Source organism: Epargyreus clarus, unplaced genomic scaffold (genome assembly GCF_041222505.1).
Source record: "Epargyreus clarus isolate Ecla_fem2 unplaced genomic scaffold, WU_Ecla_fem_2.2 ptg000023l, whole genome shotgun sequence".
Classification (NCBI taxonomy): Eukaryota; Metazoa; Arthropoda; class Insecta; order Lepidoptera; family Hesperiidae; genus Epargyreus; species Epargyreus clarus.
The window spans coordinates 1,035,877-1,055,239 of record NW_027332230.1 but is presented as its reverse complement, the minus strand read 5'-3'; the positions used below and the strand labels follow the sequence as shown (position 1 = coordinate 1,055,239).

Here is a 19,363-nt window from a genome sequence, read left to right as displayed (position 1 = left end):
CTATTAGAAACCTATCCATTAATAATTTGAATTTTTATTCTAAACGAAACACCAGAAAAGAACTCATAGCGCTCTCCACGTCTCGAATGTTCATATTTAATTCTATAGTAACACTAAAACAATCAATTCATCAAAAACTTACAAAAATGTTTACAACACCTGATAGAAATAAGACACTTACCTTCCATTTCCGTTATTACACGTAGATAGTCAGTTTTGTAAACACTAATCTAACTGTTAAACCATTCACTTTCGCTTTTGGGTGGCTACTAAACTTACAGCACGTGGAAAAAGCAAAAAAAAACGATAAGTTACAATTCATGGCGGATGGCACCTTAGCGGTGCCATCAAAGGGTCTGGCGTTTGGCACCACAGTGGTGCCACGAAATATTTGTTCGCCGCCAGGCGTTAAAGTTTGTCCAAAAGGCCGCCGCATTGAATCGGTTAAGGTGGTAGAACCCTTTATGGTTGACTCCGGCAACACTACTGCCACACCTTTCTCCGCCTTATAACATCAGTATTAAGCGTTGCTGTGTTCTGATTTGATGGGTGTGGTAAGAGAAACATACGTTTCCCAGACGCTTCAGCTTAGTCCTCAGGGGTAGTGGCGCATCTGTGGCCGACCTCAGGTAGGAATATCTAATCCTATGTGGGGTTGATTAAAGATGATGGCCTACAATCTGCTGGACTGCATGCTCATCTGCTACTCCTATATTATAAAAAAAAAACATGTATTCTAGTGCCCCTAAAGTAGAGTGCCTCATAAACATCTGTTTCGAATATATTGCTGTCACAAGGCAGAACGCGTTAAAGTTTAATCACGACATTGTAACAATTTATTTTCAGACTATAATAAAACATACATAAAAAACATGTAATGGGAAATATTTATCTACTAACAAGTACCTAAACATCTTTGCAAACATAATTAATAAATGAGATGATCGATAAGTAACACGACAGATGGTTTTTATTCGAAGACATTTAAGTACACTGTATATTTCATATTTTTTACATTATTTTTGTTACATACCTTCCTTCTGTTTTTTTGTTACTTAGTAGTGTCTGTCATTATTGGTAAGAATAAAGGCATTAAGACTAAATTAACTAATTATGCGAATGCAACTACATTGGACTTACAAAACCAGATAATATTGTTTGTAAATTATAACCGTGTAACACCATGTTGATCCCGTTTGGTTCAAGGTTAGAACAACTCTATAAAACTAATTAAGATGGTATTATGGACACAACTAGGATACACACACACACACACAAAGGTGTTTCAAGGTAGTGAAACTCTTCGACGGATATAAAGGTGGAAGAATGGATGGGACTCCAGACGCAGTATAGGTAGGTTCCTATAGTTCATCGTGAAGAAACCTGTATACCTGAGAGTTCTTTAAAAAACGTTCTGAAAGGTATGTGAAGTCTACCAATACGCACTTGGTCAGCGCTGTGGACTACGGGCTAGTCCTTCTCATTCTGAGAGGAGACCCGTGCTCGATAGTATGGGGTAGTAATGATGTTATAAATAACAGTTTTTGCTTTACTAGTGTAGTGCCTACTACAGAAAACGTCTGAAATACCTAATTAAATACCTACTAGGTACTACAGAATTCCTGAACCTTGACTAAGTTTGAATGCCTCATGTAGTAAGTAGGTCGAAGTTATGCTTGCCGTTCAGTCAGGAACACAGAAATCATTTAAATCATTAAAACAACCGTTTTGGAATTATAAATTATGTATCTACATTATCGTTTATTTACGCGATACATTTTTTACGTTTAGATCTTTACGTCATTGTAATTAAATATTAATTTGCAAATGATTATTAATATTAAGATATATGTTTAAATTAACAATTATATGCTGATAGATGGATTTGTTAGGTCAAAGAAACTACTGGAACGAAATCCTGAATAATTTGCAAGATACAGATCTAGACAGAATTCCTTGCAATTAGGGCATTATACTTGTTACTATATTATAAGTCTCATCATAGTCATATTAATTCTGCTACTGTGGGACGTGCACAACTCGATTGCTCAACCAGTTTCGACGGCCTTTTTTCTAACACATCTCTGTGGCGGCAGCACGCTCAAGACCCCACGTGTTCAAGTACTATTTAACGAAACTCTGCAAATATTGTTGTTGTAGTTCCCTCGCAAAAATTGCGGTGTCCAGTAGCCGCTGGCAGGTGCATTCCGGGACGGCGACATCAGCCAAATTCGGTCTTATCGCTGTCTCTTAGGGTTCACAATGGGCGAGATTTGGGCAAATATGTATAGAACCCTGTATGGCATGTCGTGGTGACGGGAATCGAAACTCAAATGTCCTAAAAGGTGGCCGAGTTTCAGAGATAACAGCTTTTGTCAGATGGAGTTAGAGTGTATTTCGGGTTGTGGTTTTCAAAGTTTGGAAACGCGGCGCGGGCGGGGGAGGCGCATGCGGTCCGACTGGTTGCCCGAGCGACGACCGGAGGCTGCGCGCGCGCCGCCAACAGTACAATCGCACGCTCAATTATATAATCTCTACCCACGTGGATATTGCTTCTGTATATTTGTAGTTCCAGAAATTATTTTCCCGCTATGAGACCTATTTATTAAATTTCATAAAAATAGTGAATTTTGTAATTTATAATTTTTTGATTGATTTTCTACGCGTACTTTACAGTTTATATAATGTTTTTAACCGACTTCAAAAAGGAGGTGGTTATCAATTCGGCCGGTATCTTTTTTTTTATGTATGTACACCAATTACTCCGCCGTTAGTGGACCGATTTTCGGCGCTCATATTAGACACGCTGTTTACATCGTTATCCAACGAAATATATTGAGCGCCGACTTCAGAAATATGTACAAAACCAACATTTATTTCAATAATTTTTTACTTTGTAGTGACATAGAAGTCGTTTGTATTTTTTTGTTAATTTTTTTTTATTAATCCCTTTATGTGGGTTTACAACCCTTTTTGGTCTGTATACTGTACGTCTAGGGTTCCTTGCAAATTGTTTAAAACGACAATACTGTTAAAGTAAATAAAGCAAAAGGGCTCCCGAATGCAGTCGCGCGCGACTATACAGGGCCAGGCTCTGGCACGAGTCTTGTAAAGAATTTATAGGAGAGGCGGTCGTACGGCCGGCCAGTGCGCGGCGCGCGAGCGGCTGGCGTTCGCGAAAGTAAGAGTGAGTGCAGTGCTCAAGTGCAGTGGACCACAGTGGACCACAGTGGACCGCAGTGGACCGCACTGGACCGCAGTGACGCCCGAGGACCAACTGTGGAATGGATGGCTAGGTAACTCTCACACATATTGTTTACGTGCTTGCAGCAGTCGCGAACAGAAAAGTTAAGTTTAGAATAAGTTGTGCAATGTCGGGTAGTTTTGCAAGTATTAGCTTTAATTGACACAAATTGTTTTTGTTTCAAATATGTTTTTGATACAGTCATATTATTTATTGGATTGAAAACTTTTTTTAAAGTAGGTTTATTTTAAGACTTAATTTAAGTATATTAATATTCCGGAGAACTTTGTGGGTTGTTGTTTTATATTATAGTATATCCTTAATCTATAAATGCGCACCGTGTGGTTATCGTTTAATGCTAAAGATGATCTTCAGAAAGCTTAAAAAACTATATGTAAATGAATTAAAACCTTAAGTAACAACTTATCGTGTTAATTATCACGTTCATAATGAGGATTTATGATTATATTTAATTGTATGGATTAACTAATCCTTCACCAATTAAATGCCTACGTACCTACTTTGTTTCCTAACACAAACACTATATCACTATATACTTTAAGTATTAGACATGACATAATGCATGATATATTTGTATTATATTATATTATTATTATAGCACGAAATGCTATAAGTATTATTGTAAATCATGCTATAATACTTTTTAGAGTTATTATGGAATGGACTAAAAAATGTTTCTTACATGTGTTACTGCCTTCTAAATACCAATGCAAAATTTAAGCTTCTCGATCTATCAGTACAATATGTCGGTCCCACAGCTCGTTAGTGTTCGTTTTTATTTAAGAAGATTAATAAGTAGATGTGGCTGGACGAAACTATTTACTCTCATCCATTATTTAGGCACTACGTGCTTAGACAAAGCTCTACGGTTCACTAACCGCGGTATTGGGTCTACAGAAAACGTTAAACTAATAAAAAGTTCAAGAAAAACTTAATATTCCTTAATGTTGGCTAAAATAAGTATAGGTATTTTTAAAGACGTTATAACTGTAAAAAGAGTACGCCTGCGAAAGTATATGTTTTGATAATCTGAAATGTCTGAAATTCGTCGTAAGTATTTAGGTTCTAACTGCTGTTTGGTACCTATTTCTATAGGAGATTAAATAGTGTACTTAAATTATGTTAATTACATTGTTTAATTCACTAGATATGCAGTAGTCAGTCAGTCTGATCAGTCAGTTTCAAGGTGGTAGAACCCTTTGTTGTTCGACTCCGGCGGCACCACCGCCACACCTATTTCTACCTAATAACAGCAGTGTTAGGCGCTACTGTGTTCCGTTTTGAAGGGTGTGGTAAGGGAGACAGACTTCTCCGAGACGTTCCAGCTTAGTAGTCCTCTAGAGTAGCGGCGCATCTGTGGCCGACTTCAGGTAGGAATATATAGTCCTATCTGGGGTTGATTACGAATGTCCATGGGCGGCAGTAGCCACTTAATATCAGGTGGACTGCAAGTTCGTCTGCTACTCCTATAATTATTAAAAAAAAACCCCATGACTTCTAGTTAAAGGTAGTATCATAACAACGGCAAATCTCTAGACTTTTATCATTTTTGGAGTTGAGCATTGGTAATAGAAGAATTATCATATCATATTTATGCATCACATTTCATCTCGTATGATGTGTGACTGTAAAGTTACATAGTAAGGTTCTTACGTAAAGTATGTACGTAAGGAGTTATTCACCAGGGCCGCAACATATAAGCGACAGTCATGTAATACCTACAGCTACAGCCTCCGTGCTATCGACCGTCGCTAGCCATCGCCGGCGACTGTCCTCAGCGATCGATGTCAAAATATGTTTTTTGATCGCGTTTTGCCGTTGATCGTTGACATCACTGACACTTTGGCCAATGACTGACATCGCCGTTTGTCGTCAGCGACTGCCGCCGACCGCCAACGACGGTCGACAAGGTAGGCTGTTGCTCGTATAAAAGAGCCCTTAATATTCAGTTTTATAAACAACACATTTTTCTGAATAAAAAAAATAACTATAATGGATAAGACAGGATAATGTTCCCATACATAATCTAAAACCGAAACCATAACTACTAAATTGAATTCAATGGGTTAATTAAGAAGTTTAATCATATTCATAGTCCGTATCTTGACTTAATAATAATTAGTCTTTATTTCATTCAAATCGATCTACTGTATGAACAATTATTAAAATTTGAATTCAAAAGTAATTTTTTAATCGACTTCAACAAGGAGGTTATCAATTCGGCCGGTATCTTTTTTTTTATGTATGGACACAAATTACTCCGCCGTTAGTGGACCGATTTTAATAATTCTTTTTTTTTTCTGTATAGAGAGACGAGCTGAAAGTTGGTCCCACTTAAATATGGTTAGGATCCATCGATGGGTTCTGGAGAAAATTAGGGGAACTTCTCCACCCATGTAAATATAACAGCCATAACTTCGCCGTTTATGAACCTATTTTGATGCCTTTAATTTCGTGTGTGTACAATTGCTACAAGTTGCTCCCATTTAAATATGATGAGGATCAGAGTGGGTTCTGAAGACAAAATATGTAACTCCTAAACCGATGGGTATAATTGAGTTTTGTTTGAAGATATTTGGTGTAGGTTCTATTGAAATTGCAAAGCCAGTTCATCATTGACTATTTAGTTAGGTTAGGTTGGAACCTATAAGACAATATAAAAGTAAGCGTGCGGGCGGTTCCAAACAATGTAAACTCAGACCTTACCTTCATTCAAGATCACGTTTATACAATTTTATATTGTATTAATATAGGTAAATGTTAGTATGTCATCACTGAAAAGGGTGAAAAAAATTTTTAAACAAAAAATACAACCGACTTCTATGTCACTACAAAATAAAAAAAAATTGAAATAAATGTTGGTTTAGTACATATTTCTGAAGTCGGCGCTCATATTAGACACGCTGTTTACATCGTTATCCAACGAAATATATTGAATTTCATCTTATCTTACTTATATATAAAATTCTCGTGTCACAATGTTAGTTACCATACTCCTCCGGAACGGCTTTACCGATTTTCACCAAATTTTATAAGCATATTCAGTAGGTCTGATAATCGGCTACTATTTTTCATACTCCCAAGTGATAAGGGTTGTTCACCCTGAATCTTTTTTTATTTATATGGCTACATAACGTTTTCCGGGTTAGATAATATACACAAATATATAAATATTTGTGTATATGAAGCGTGGAATTTCAGTTTTCCCGTGTGCTTTATGACATTGATAGGTGGCGTTGTACAATTGACTTTATAGTTGTACAATTGAGGTTATATTCTGATTTCTCAAAACGAAGTTGCTCAGCTCGTTACTTATTATTATAATATAACCCTTCCTCTAGCACAATTAAACAGTAAGCTATATTATTACAAAATCTTTAGAATATCGCTACTGCAGGATAAACCTTTCTGAACAATAACAATTGATAATTCATGACTGATTAGCTATTGCGTTTATCAAGTCAGTAGCCGTATATCAGTTATGTAGCAAATCCGTAGTAATATGTTATTCATTACATTGTGATAGAACTCAAAATGTAACGTTGGAGATGCAAAACGCAAGCTCATTTCTGAAGCTGTCTTATCTAATCTTAATCTACATAGATCAGATCTAACCGAATATCGTTCTAAGACACTTTTAGTTACATACATTTTGATAGATAGTGTCCAGTACGACTGCAACTTTTGATCTCATAGAACTTTTGAATGCGTTTTTCAAAACCATTACGACGAAATATATAACGTAAACGTTCAGTATTAAATCATCTTTGTTTATGTATTGGTAGCTTTGTGTCTGTATTGGCAGCATGATAAAGTTTACGCACTATAAGTCGCCGAGGGTCGAATCTCAGACCTCTGATTTTTTAAACTTTTTTTTATAATATAGGAATAGTAGACGAGCACGCAGTCCACCTAATGGTAAGTGGTTACTGCTGCCCATGGACATCTGTGATCAACCCCAGATAGGATTAGATATGAGGTCGGCCACAGATGCGCCGCTACCCCTAGGACTAAGCTGGAACGCCTCGGAAAAGTCTGTCTCCCTTACCACACCCAACAAAACGGAACACAGCAGTACCTAACACTACTGTTATTAGGTAGAAATAGGTGTGGCGGTGGTGCCGCCGGAGTCGAACTATAAAGGGTTCTACCACCTTCTTAAAGTTATGTGCGTGATTTAATTAGGTAACTATTACGCGCTATAATAGTGAAAAAAAAAACATCGCGAGGAAACCGTCGCCTGAGAGTTCTTAAAAAAATGTCAAAAATGTGTGAACTATTTCCCACTTGTCTACTATTTCACACTTGGCCAGAGTCCTAAACACCTCTCTCTATGAGAGGAGACCCTTTAGTGACATTGTAATATTTTTACACCACCACCATTACAAGCAAAGTTTTAGAAAAGAGTTTTAACCTCCTGAATTAGAAAATCCAGGAGGGTTAAAGGAACTTGATGGAATTTGGATTCTGTTCGTCCTTTCTAACCATTTTTAGATCTCTATCTTTGAGCTTGGCTAGCCCTTGCTATCTCAGATCAGACTATTCATATGTAACGTGCTGTCTTTTATTAAATTGCTTCCTAAATACAGCTAAAAAACATATAAACAGGTCTCCCACCTGCCGTAAAGTCGGTAGCTGATTCATTATTCGATTATAATGATCTGGTCGACTTACAACGTTTTTGCTCGTTAGGCCCTAATGATTATAGTCGGTGGCCAGTTTCATTCAATCCCGCGATGCCAAATCGAGGATTTACTTAGCTAGTGTGCATAGTTATGCCAGGATTAAGGTATTTTATATTCGGAGTTCTTTTTTATTTTACCTTCTCTAATTCAGATAAATTGATTTAGTTTCTTTGATTTAATCCAGGTAAAATGGGTTAACGGCACAAGAAGTAAAGTACCTGTTAGTCAAAGTATTTTAGTTTAAGGAGAGGTTTCCAGTCATGGTTTTTGAGTTGTTTATAATTTGACGTAGGTACTTATATACAATTGTAGAGATGCAGAAGAATTACAGTATCATACTTTCCAATGTGGAAAGATTTAATAACAATTCTATAGTAGTTAGTCCGACGATACCTTTGTCATACCTATTTCTGCATAATAATAACACCATACTGTACCTACGGTCCATACAATATTTAGTTTTTTGTGTAGCTTTAATTTAAATACATTATCCAATTACCTATGTTATGTAACTTTGTAACACAAGTGTATCAATCCTTATTTACTCGATAATTATTTTACTTCCAATTTAGACATATAGTTATTACTTAGAATTTTCTCCTTAAATATGATTTCACTTGATAATATTAAGAAAGTATCTCCAAAAACTATATATGCGTGTACGAATTCGGTGCAAAAGAAATGAGAGAATTTTGTTCTGATCAGGTGATCAGAACAAAATTCTTCAGGTGTTCTTAAAATAATGTGGTGGTGTTAGATTGAATCCTAATAACGCCCAAACACTAATGTTTACATTTGCCAGAGCCGACATACGAGTAGGATGTCATGCGAGGCGGCAGGTTGCAAAACAAGGTATCACTGTCTTCTAGCTTCATGATGGTCCTTGAGTACAAATATTAATTATTTTTGAATGTACATACCTATTGCCTGCAGTGTCGAAACAGCATCGCAACGAAAATGTAATGTACATGTAGCTATGTATGAGCACTATTATAATCAGGTTTTTATTGTAGATCTTATCTATTCATAAGTCTTATGTAACTAACAGTCATTTGAGTAGATTTTTAAGATAATCTTTATTGAATAACTAGCGTTTGCCTGCAACTTTGTACGCGTGAATCATAATACAATACAATTTTAATACTATGTTATCCCTTAAGGATTAATTTTGAAAAAAACGGTGAAACAGGTTACTCAATACCTGTTACACAATATTTTATTTTATTCGTCAAATTTAATAGTTTCGACCAAAATGTAAGAAAAGAATATCACGACGCTTTCTTTACATGCGCACACACGGGTTTGCAAACACATATTTATATTTCTGCCCTTCCGTGTTAAGCGCTGATGTGTTCTGGGTGTGGTCAGGGAGACACACTTTTCCAAGGCATTCCAGCTTAATTGTGGGCAATTGTGGTCGGTCAGGTGCAGTCTGGTCTTGTCTGCTGTCTGCTGTAGCTACTCATCAGGTGGACCGCGTGGAATACAAATGGTGATATTGAGTAATAGAGATCTTTACCAGGACCTGTTACTTTTTTTTGGTAATTGCAAAAACACTTTTTTATTCTGTACAAAAGTTATTCAAAACCAAACTAGGATGTTTAATTTTGCACCAACCTGTATATTATATAAAAAAAACTTTGTTTTATTTAGGTATTCGATCTGAGAGTCGAAACAGGAACCCCTAAGTGAAACATGTCAGCCGTTGACCGCGCCACGCGGGCCGGTATAAAACAAACCTCTTACCTTCTAACTTGAACCCTGTTCTGGTATTATATTACAGTCGTTAAACATCGTACGAAGCGAACGCGTATGAAAGTATTCCCAACTCGTGACGCTCGTGCCAACCACATCCATTCAAAATAAATGCTACATTAAGCTACTTCATAATTCTTAGAAGCGTATTAATTACGTTAGCACCATACGACTAATTGTACGAGCTAAGATGATGTCATAACGGTGCCGGTTTTCGACCGGTTCCTACAGTTATTGTGGAGACTAAAAAACTGGAGATAGTGGTTATCAATAAAAAGTTGGAGAGATATGTGTCTACTACTAGTAGTAGCTACATATAAGTATAATTAAAACATAATGCAATTCATATGAGATGTTCATTACTGTAAAGCCGATCGTCGCCGACTGTCGTTAGCGACTGCCACCGACCGTCGTTGGCACAGGCTGTCGCTCGTCTAGTAGTCTACTGACGCTCGTTTGTTACTTCCCCACTTGTTCTTTCCTCGATTATCTTATTGACTAGTCATAGAGATCTATTTGACCTTATTAAAAATATTTTCAAAGGTGTATGAAGTGTATTAATTTGGCTAGCGCCTAGGTATATGTTATTGAAAAAATAGAGTTAGCTTTAAGAACCAAAACTTTATGTTTTTCAAACCTAGCATGGTTCAGTGTAGCTTGCTTTCAAATTTTGCCCATCTACCCAATATTTTTAGATTAACAGGTTAATTTTTGTGTCGCTGTTATATCCTTTAGTTTTGTCTAGGTTAAACAAGTTAAATGCCGTTAAAGTTTATGTTGCATATTGTAAATAAACATACAATATTTAAAAAAAAATCAATTATTTTGTACTGCAGATCGATCCGTTTTCTTCATTTTAATTTAGGTAATATGGGAGCCGCATTTACAAATATGATATAGTTATAGTATATAATGATATAGTATATAATTATAATACTATATCATATGAGTTAAATGATGTGACGATGTTGTCACGATGTTTTATGGGTTATTGGGGTATAGAATATCACGAAGGTTCGATAATATTAACTTTAATAATCTTATTTTCATTTACATAGCCTTCAAAGAGTAACATTGTTTCACGAGCCGTGTTATATACGATTGTAGGCATAAGTAGTTGTAGTAGATACATATATAGAAATATCAATAGTAGAGCTCACTGAAGGTAGAGCCTAGAAGGCGATCATTTTAATCGTCAGGATTGGCAATGCATCTATGATCGGCTTCAGGCAGACCCGATATTGCTACTCCGCATTTGCTACTCTTATAACTTTCATAATTTCCTTAAATATTTTCAGAAACATCATTATTATACAGCCAGCATCCAATTGTGTTTTGCGAGACAAATGATTACAAATTAGAACTAGTTCGTCAATATTATGACACATCTGACACGCACAATTACATGGAACATGATACGTGCAAGTTACCTCGATCGTAGATTGCACAGCTACGGATCGGGTGCCCGCGGGCTATTGCTGGTCACTACTCAATGCAACAGTTGGTAGTGAAATGATATATTTGATTCCACTTGAATTCATCTTTGTTTAAGACTTTGAAAATATAAGTATTAGAGCTGAAGTAATATTTTATACATGATAAAGTATAAAACGAAATGATATGTACATAAAAAATTTTAAAAATTAAAATTCGTTGGTGATCTATCTATTTTGTCTAGACATGCAGCATTTTTATTTATGTAATAGGTTTAGTCAAAATGTACACGACAAAAAAGTAATTTAAATACTACTATTCCTATTTTTTACGTTCATTTAATATAACATACAATAACACTTATTATATAACACACGACATGTCTCTAGAGACATGTTATGTATTAGTTGCATTTTATATACCAGTATTGTTTATTTATCATGTATGTATGTATGTATCATGTATTGATATACCATGTATGAAAAATTCGCGTCCCCACTCCTTGTTTTCTATTCGCAGGCACAATATTTAAGGAATATATAAATATAGCCAATGCCGCTAAATTAATTGAGACGAATCTAATGACACCTAACATGTTGCCATTTGGACTGTAGAGTCACTCAGACAACAAACCTCCTTCTGGCGCAGTTGGTTAAAAAATCGTACATTACAGTTTTATTTTAACAGAAATATAAGCTACCGCTGTCAATCCTTCATACTTCGTGTCTCCATGCGACAAGTCGTGCGCGCGTGCACGAATCGCGTAACATATGCAAAACGTGCTCAGTTAGTCCCCCCAATCCTTAAACAACGGCGTAAGGACTAAAATAGGTATTAAATACCCGAGTTAAGGTTACGCTTACTGAAATTAATGCTTATTAGGGTTGTAGTTCACGGCAAAAGGTGTTATCGGCGTATTTAAATGAAAAAGTATTCAATACAAACTTATTGTAAGCTACCATAGAGTTATTAAAAAATGTTCCTAAGCATAAAAATAAAATTAATAAGAGTACCAATTTAAAACGTCATAAAACCATTTAAAATCTATTGTATATGTAAGGTGGTAAGGTCTATATTTCAATTCCGTGAATAATTATTTTCTTTAGTTTTGTTTGTTCTATGAATTTAGGAAAAGTCTTTTAACATTGCGCGATTCAGAATTGTCCTCTTCAAATAAAATCATGTAACATTAAATTTTTGTGTAGCACAAACGGCTCTCAACGTATGTGTCACCGATCTCTGGTTGAACTGATTCTATTTGCGGTTAACTAATGTCCTTTGGCGGCATCGACCACAAGTGGCAGCGACTCTATACCATTTGCGTGCTCGATTTCAACTTCAAGAAAAAATGTTTCATTTTTGTACAATAAAGCACAGCCCTGATATTCATAAAGATGAAAGCTCAACAAAGTAATGTGTCCGCTGAGTGCACTCAACGTCCGATCTCATATCGCTTTGATGCACAAATATTTTTATAGCCATACGGTGACATATTTATAGCTTAGTTTGTAAGTTTGGAATGTCTCTAACGATACCTCACGATGTGTCTTCGGTGTTTCGTCTAAGAGGCCAGATAAATGCTTTCAATGTGAATGTGTAAAATATTTCAACTAAAAATTGAAGTCTAAAACACCTTTAAGATTTATGTTTTAGACACTATAATATTCTTTTGGACCGTATGAGTCCAAGTATGTTATAAAAAAAATTGTGTACCTACCTACTTGTGTTGAAATTCACGTTTATTTTAATTTGTCAGTTTTTAGCTTATTTACATAATTCTCTTCAGTTCCAATTTAATCACTGGTGCCATAATAGTTCCACAGAAGCAACCTGTGAAAAGCCCATAAGAAAGTTAATTAATGCTACATTCCTTAATGCACCAAAAGATGATTGAAACTTTCGGACATCATATGGCGTTTAAACAAATATTAAATATGTTTAAATAGGAAATTCCAATGTAGAAAGCTGCACCTTAATCCCAATGAACCGAGAACAGAAACAATGGGAATCAAACTCCTAACTTCTTCATGCGTGACCCCCTATGAGTACATACATTATTGTCACTGAGCCGTGTGCACTGTACTTAAAGGATTTTCATTACTCATAAATATACTCATATATTTTATCGATCCATGTGGAGTTAATATTATCAAATTTAACTGGTAAAGAAGACGTGCTTCTGTAGCTCAATCGTCGCCGACCTCAGATGAGACTAATATTATCTGAGGTCCATTACACATACATATGTCCATGGGCTGCAGTAGCGACTTACCATCAGATGGACTTCAAGCTTCTTTGCTAATTATAAATTACAAAAAATAAGCTATCGCACTTATAAATAGCTACAAGTTTTCGAGTCTTCAAATAGCTTCAAATCAAAACAGTAAAGCTATAGTTGTATCGGTTCGCCGCTGTCCACAGTGAGTTCCACCACCTTTCTAGTAGTATCCTATGCAGTATTTTAACGTAAGGTTAGATGTAAACCTGTCAAACTAACCATAGAACACGGTAACACGAAACAAGCGACAGGCAAGAAATACAAGCCGTGAAGACATGAATAATAGAAACAGGGAAATGTTTGCTTGTGAATTCTGCGTGATATCGTGTTGCGAATATATTTGACCATCGATAACATCGGTGGCACCGGACCCCGGGGTTAATTACTTGCGAAGACACGTTTATTGAAACAACCATTATTTCAACAATTAATTTTAGGGCTATTTATCATACCAGGTACCTAATCAACATACCCCATGATGTTTTTTATAAGTCATTGGTTTTTTTTCGTAAATATGTGAGAGTATTTTAAACTTCGATAGCCTCAGGAGTACTAACGCCTGTACCTACTTATAATATTAAAGGTAACTTAGTCCATATCACCGCTTTTCCATATTTCAATGTATTCCCATTTTGTCTACATCTAACAGGATATCAGGCAAATAATAATTATTAATTTCGAAATATTATTTGTATATAATTATTGAATAAAAATAATTTAAGTAATTTTAAAATTAATACTTCATCAAATTACCCCTTATTGATGTAATTTAAAATATTATTATAACCCTGCAAAAACTAGCTGCACAATTTACGTGAAAAGTGTTACTTGTGGGACCTCGTGGCCCCGGCGCGGCGGCTCCACGTCTACATCCGGTAGAGTTCCAGCTGTTATTTATTTACCTATGTATATAATATAATAGACGTTTCAGCATTCACTCACATGTCCCTACATTAATCCTGTTGAAAGTGAAAACTCTTCGTAGTTAAACTACAGTGTTACTTTTACCAAATTTCACGTCTATTTTGTCTTGTTTTAAATAAAGATTTTACCAATCTGCAATGTAGTATTCAGTAAGGTACAGTTATAGTCTAGCGGTTGAGACTCGGCCACTCAATGAGGGGAAGAAATTCGTTCTCAAAGCTGTGTGAAGTCGGCCGCAGTGGACTATGGCCTAAACCTTACTCAGAGTAATGTGTTGCCGACGACGTATCTGTAATGGACTTTAGGTAATAACTATGAACAGCTTTGATTTTTACAAAAAAAGTTTTAAGGTGGTAGAACCCGCCACTTTTATTTTAACCTAATAACAACAGAGTTTAGCGCTGCTGTGTTCGGGTTTGGAGTGTATGGTAAGGGAAACATACTGCTTCTTGGCGTTCCAGCTTAGTTCTCAGAATCAGCGTGGTATCTGTGGCCAACCTCAGGTAGGAATTTAATCCTATCTGGGGTAGATTACACATGTCCATGGAAGGCAGTAGCCACTTACCATTAGATGAAGCGCATCATCGTCTGTTACGCCTATATAAAAAAGTGTAACTCCTAGCTACTAAAAGTACTAAGTTCTAACAGAAGTAAAAGCGATACCCTAGGGACATGTGATACCGGAGCACACGTTCCGCTCAGCCACTGGGACAGTGGGCTCATTGTGAATTCTAATCGGCGCGTCGCCTAAATGCAAATAGGCCCTATGAAAGACTTCTTTCATACCACCATATACGCTTAGGTGAAGGCACTTCATAGCCTGGATTAAAATAATGGTGGGCACTGTTGAATGCAAGCTCTATAATAATGCTCACGTTACAAATAAAATTAAATCGAAACTACTAGGTATATATTGTTCAAAATAGACGCTTGACTGATGTTTTTGAATATGATTTAATTTTAATTTTAATAATAATTAATACATTTTTATTAAGATTAATCTGTATCACGTACCCAATTAGGTATATAAAAACGATTATTTATATAGTGTAAAGAGTTATAGGTACTTACTTATCAGGTTAAATTTGTAGTTATTCTTAAAAAATCCCGTAAAGTATCTTAAATGTAATATTTGTAAAGCTTTAAGAATGAACTTAAATTGAAACTGGCACATATATCATCAAAATTGTTGCTGTACTTTAACCCACATCTTATTTCGACTTTCGAGACGAATCCTTCAAGTAACTTGAAGAATGTACAGTGTTATTTTCATAAAAACTTCAAAATTCTTAACTGAACACCTTCTAACTCGAATAAAATGAACGCGAAGACCTTGTTCCATCTCCCAAATTACTCTACAATTACCAAGGCTGCCGTCATTATTACCATTTTATAAATACCACTCGCGACCATCGCGACCACGGAGGGAGAACCCTGAAATCATTGAACATACACTCGTTCGCATGTATTTTACTCCTTCGAAGGTAATGCGAGAGTTCCAAATATAGCGGTAGAATGCGGTGCCAAAAGTCACCAGTTTAATCGGATCTAGCAGGATCTGCATATTCCCTTTGACTTTATAAGAGCGGGAAGGTTGCGAGTGTCAGAGTACATTGGTAGCAATTTGCAAGATGACTCGACAATAATTAGCACCCGCACCCGTCGCACGGACGACATTCCTTTCCAAATAAGGTTTATTTCGCTCATATCCCCGCGTGGTCCATTCCACGCCTGATTCTGTTTTATTCCCCGGCGATAAGATCTAAATTTCGTTCATGAATGAACGTACCCTAATTCCAGTTAATGTAAGATTACGTAAACTGATTAATCGCCTCGAACAAACAAACAACCGCTGTTTAATTACTGTTCACGCTTTAATAGATATTAATGAACGATTTATTGCGGAGACGCCGGTTAACTAACATTTTGTTTGCCTAATCGCTCGAAGCACCTTTTTTGGTAAGTGAGAAATACTTAGTCCGTGGATTAAGAGCTAGTTTCATAATTAACGTTATACGGTTGTTTGATTTGACCGTTTATTAATTCTAAATATCCATTGAAGACAAATATTTTTTTCTATGTAGGTATGTATATTGTATATGACGTGTAATATGTAGTTCACGCAACTATTTCTATTGCTAAAACTTTTCGAAATTTTCAGTTAAATTGTTATTCCTTGTTTAAATCGATAATTTCGGATTTTAAAGGCATTTCTTATAGAAGAAACTGTACTTTGTTAAGTAAAATTTTAAGATTAAACGTGAAAGAAGATTCCATTTATTATTGAGTTATTGGGGTCTTTCCTCCAAAATTCCTGCATGACGCACAACCAGTACCAGTAGCGACGAGTGGTCATCAATCACGAACACGTGCGTGGTGGAGGCCGATCATCGCAGTAGCAAGTTGTCCTACGGGCCTGCCACCATCATCTTGAGGTTTTGTATTTGTTATTTCCCGAACACGTCAAAATACCTTTTGGATAATAAGATTACAATATCAATCCAAAAAGATTGAGATTTGAGACCGATTCAAACACATTTAACTTAATACAATCTTTTTGTTTTGCATACTTTTTTAATTGCAGTTATTCACTGCACTTTTTCATAATTATAGCAAGTGTAAAAAATGTAGAGTGAACCGTGAGTCGAGGAATGTGATAACACATACGAGTATACTTACTAGTTGTATGGACACTATCTTATTTACAAATTAGTGTAAGTTGTCTCAACGAATGAAGGTTTATTATATAAAGTAGCCAATCCTTCTGCCGTTGCTGTCGGCAGCTTAACCCTTGCATGTCATGCGTCTGTGTAAGTATGCCTGCGGGTCAGGCCGGCCCCGCTAATCTGTACCGGTAGTTCCAACTTCCAAGTAATCTACTTAACTGGTTTGGGTGCATGAAAATACTGATATTTCGAAAGATAATTTTGTGGTTTTAGAGTTCAAGGTATGTTTTGAAATACCGTTAGATGGAAATAATATTATACAATGTTTTGGAATAAATTATTAGACTATTTGGAAATGTACTTCTCGCGCTCCCTCCAGAAACCAAATCCCAGGTTTTCGAAGTTACATGCGTATTATAAATTAATGATTTTTTATCTCTTCTTAAAGTTCTGTGAAAAGTAAGAATATCATCAAGATGCATGAAATTTAATAGGCCCCAAAACTTAACATTTCATAAAATTAAGTGATAAAAGTAAACTAGCCAAGTAGCCAGGAATCCCCAGCTGCCAAATGAACAGAAGAAACACGAGCATTTTTCCACGAAGTGCACATACAAAACATAGGAACTTGTTTATTGTCTGTATGTAGAGTCAGCAAAAAGGTTGATATGTAGCGTATGTACGTGATCCATCAGGCCGCGACGGAAAAACGAGTCGAGACGAGCTACAGACACTTGGATTACTATTTTTAGTGATACACCAGTTAGTAGAGCAATTAACTCTATAGATAAATAGTTTACTATTTCTTCGTAATTAAAAGATAAAACATAGGGCATGTTACGTGGATGGTCAACACCATAATGTTTTAGTCATCTCTATTTCTAATGATTATGCTGAGGAGTTTCTTGCATACATTCTCATCTACACGTATTAGATACGTGAGATAACGGATAGTTTCACCTTATAGATTGATAAAAACCCTTAAATTGATATGCTGTGTAATTTTCTGACTGAGAAAATTATTACTCTCTAAAATGGTAATAATCAAATCAAAACTTGTGCTATCCTTCGTAAAATGATCTCATACAAGGACACATACGTACATACTCATTTAGTTTTATTTGTTTCATCTTATATTATTTCATATTTAAGTAAGTTTAAATCAATTATTCTACATCTCACTCATAATTTATTACAATGTTGTTCCGACATATTTGAGTATACCCAGTAAAACTCTATATTGCGATCGTAGCGCCATCAACATCGGTAGAACGAACTACGTTAAAGCATCATATTTTTAAGCTATTGCATAGCTTTTATCGCGGGCTTTGAGCGCGGCGACCGAATCGAGAAATTCCGTAACGAAAATTAATAACACCTTTGTTGGATATCAAGTCTCCAGGCAACCGAGTTGTTGACTGTCAATAGAAAAATATGGATATAATTGAATAAAGTATTATTTTACATTCCTTATTATTTTATTTGATATTGGCGACGAGTTGTCGAATGAACTAAGAAACAATAAGAAAATACGAGCCACATTACGTGGGTTAATGAAACGAACCGAAAATTACATTTCGGGAATAGAAAAAATTGACAATGAAGAAATAAATATACGACTGAATTCTTTACAAGAAAATTTGAAAAAATTCTACGCGATTCAAGAAAAAATTTAATGGCTTACAGAAGAAGAAAATTTAGAAGAGGAAATAAAATACAGGTACGAATTTGAAGAAATATATACAAAGCTAATATTTAAATTTTTGAATGTACAAAAAGAAAATAATCGGCTAATACCTGTATGTTCTTTTATATCGGTAAGAGCGGAAGTTAATTTGATAAATTGTTAACTGTCAAAGCACGCTTGAGACGTACACCTAAAACAAAAGGGTTATCACCTTATCAGTTAATGTTCGGCAGAGAGGTAAGAACCTATATGCATGCCTTATTTAAGAAATCCGCCCCACTATCCAGATTACATTACAAATTACAATACACCGCCAACGAAGGAGTTCGGACAAGGTGATAAGGTACAAGTCCGCAGTTACACCAACCCAGGAGTTAAATGGGAGTTCGGAGTCGTCATCCGAAGATTAGGTAGACTCCATTATGAAGTCAGAACTGAAAATGGCATACTGGTGCGCCGTCACCTTGACCAAATGCTGCCGGCGCCCCTGGTGGTGTAAGTGAAAATAGCGGTGGAGGACTGTTGGATATCAAGTCTCCAGGCAACCGAGTTGTTGACTGTCAATAGAAAAATATGGATATAATTGAATAAAGTATTATTTTACATTCCTTATTATTTTATTTGATAACCTTAATTCGTCAACTTGAACACAGATGGCAGTAATACGCA

General features: G+C 35.8%; 1 protein-coding gene across 1 annotated transcript in view; it reads left to right on the top strand.

The window, feature by feature from the left end:
• The first annotated feature begins 3,114 nt into the window (after positions 1-3,114).
• LOC140751968 (ankyrin repeat and BTB/POZ domain-containing protein 2) overlaps positions 3,115-19,363 on the top strand; it is a 77,039-nt gene continuing 60,790 nt past the window's right edge. The window contains exon 1 of the mRNA XM_073086108.1: positions 3,115-3,296. Coding sequence (XP_072942209.1) covers positions 3,289-3,296 — 8 coding nt within the window. The 5' untranslated portion in view covers positions 3,115-3,288. The remainder of the gene's footprint in view (positions 3,297-19,363) is intronic.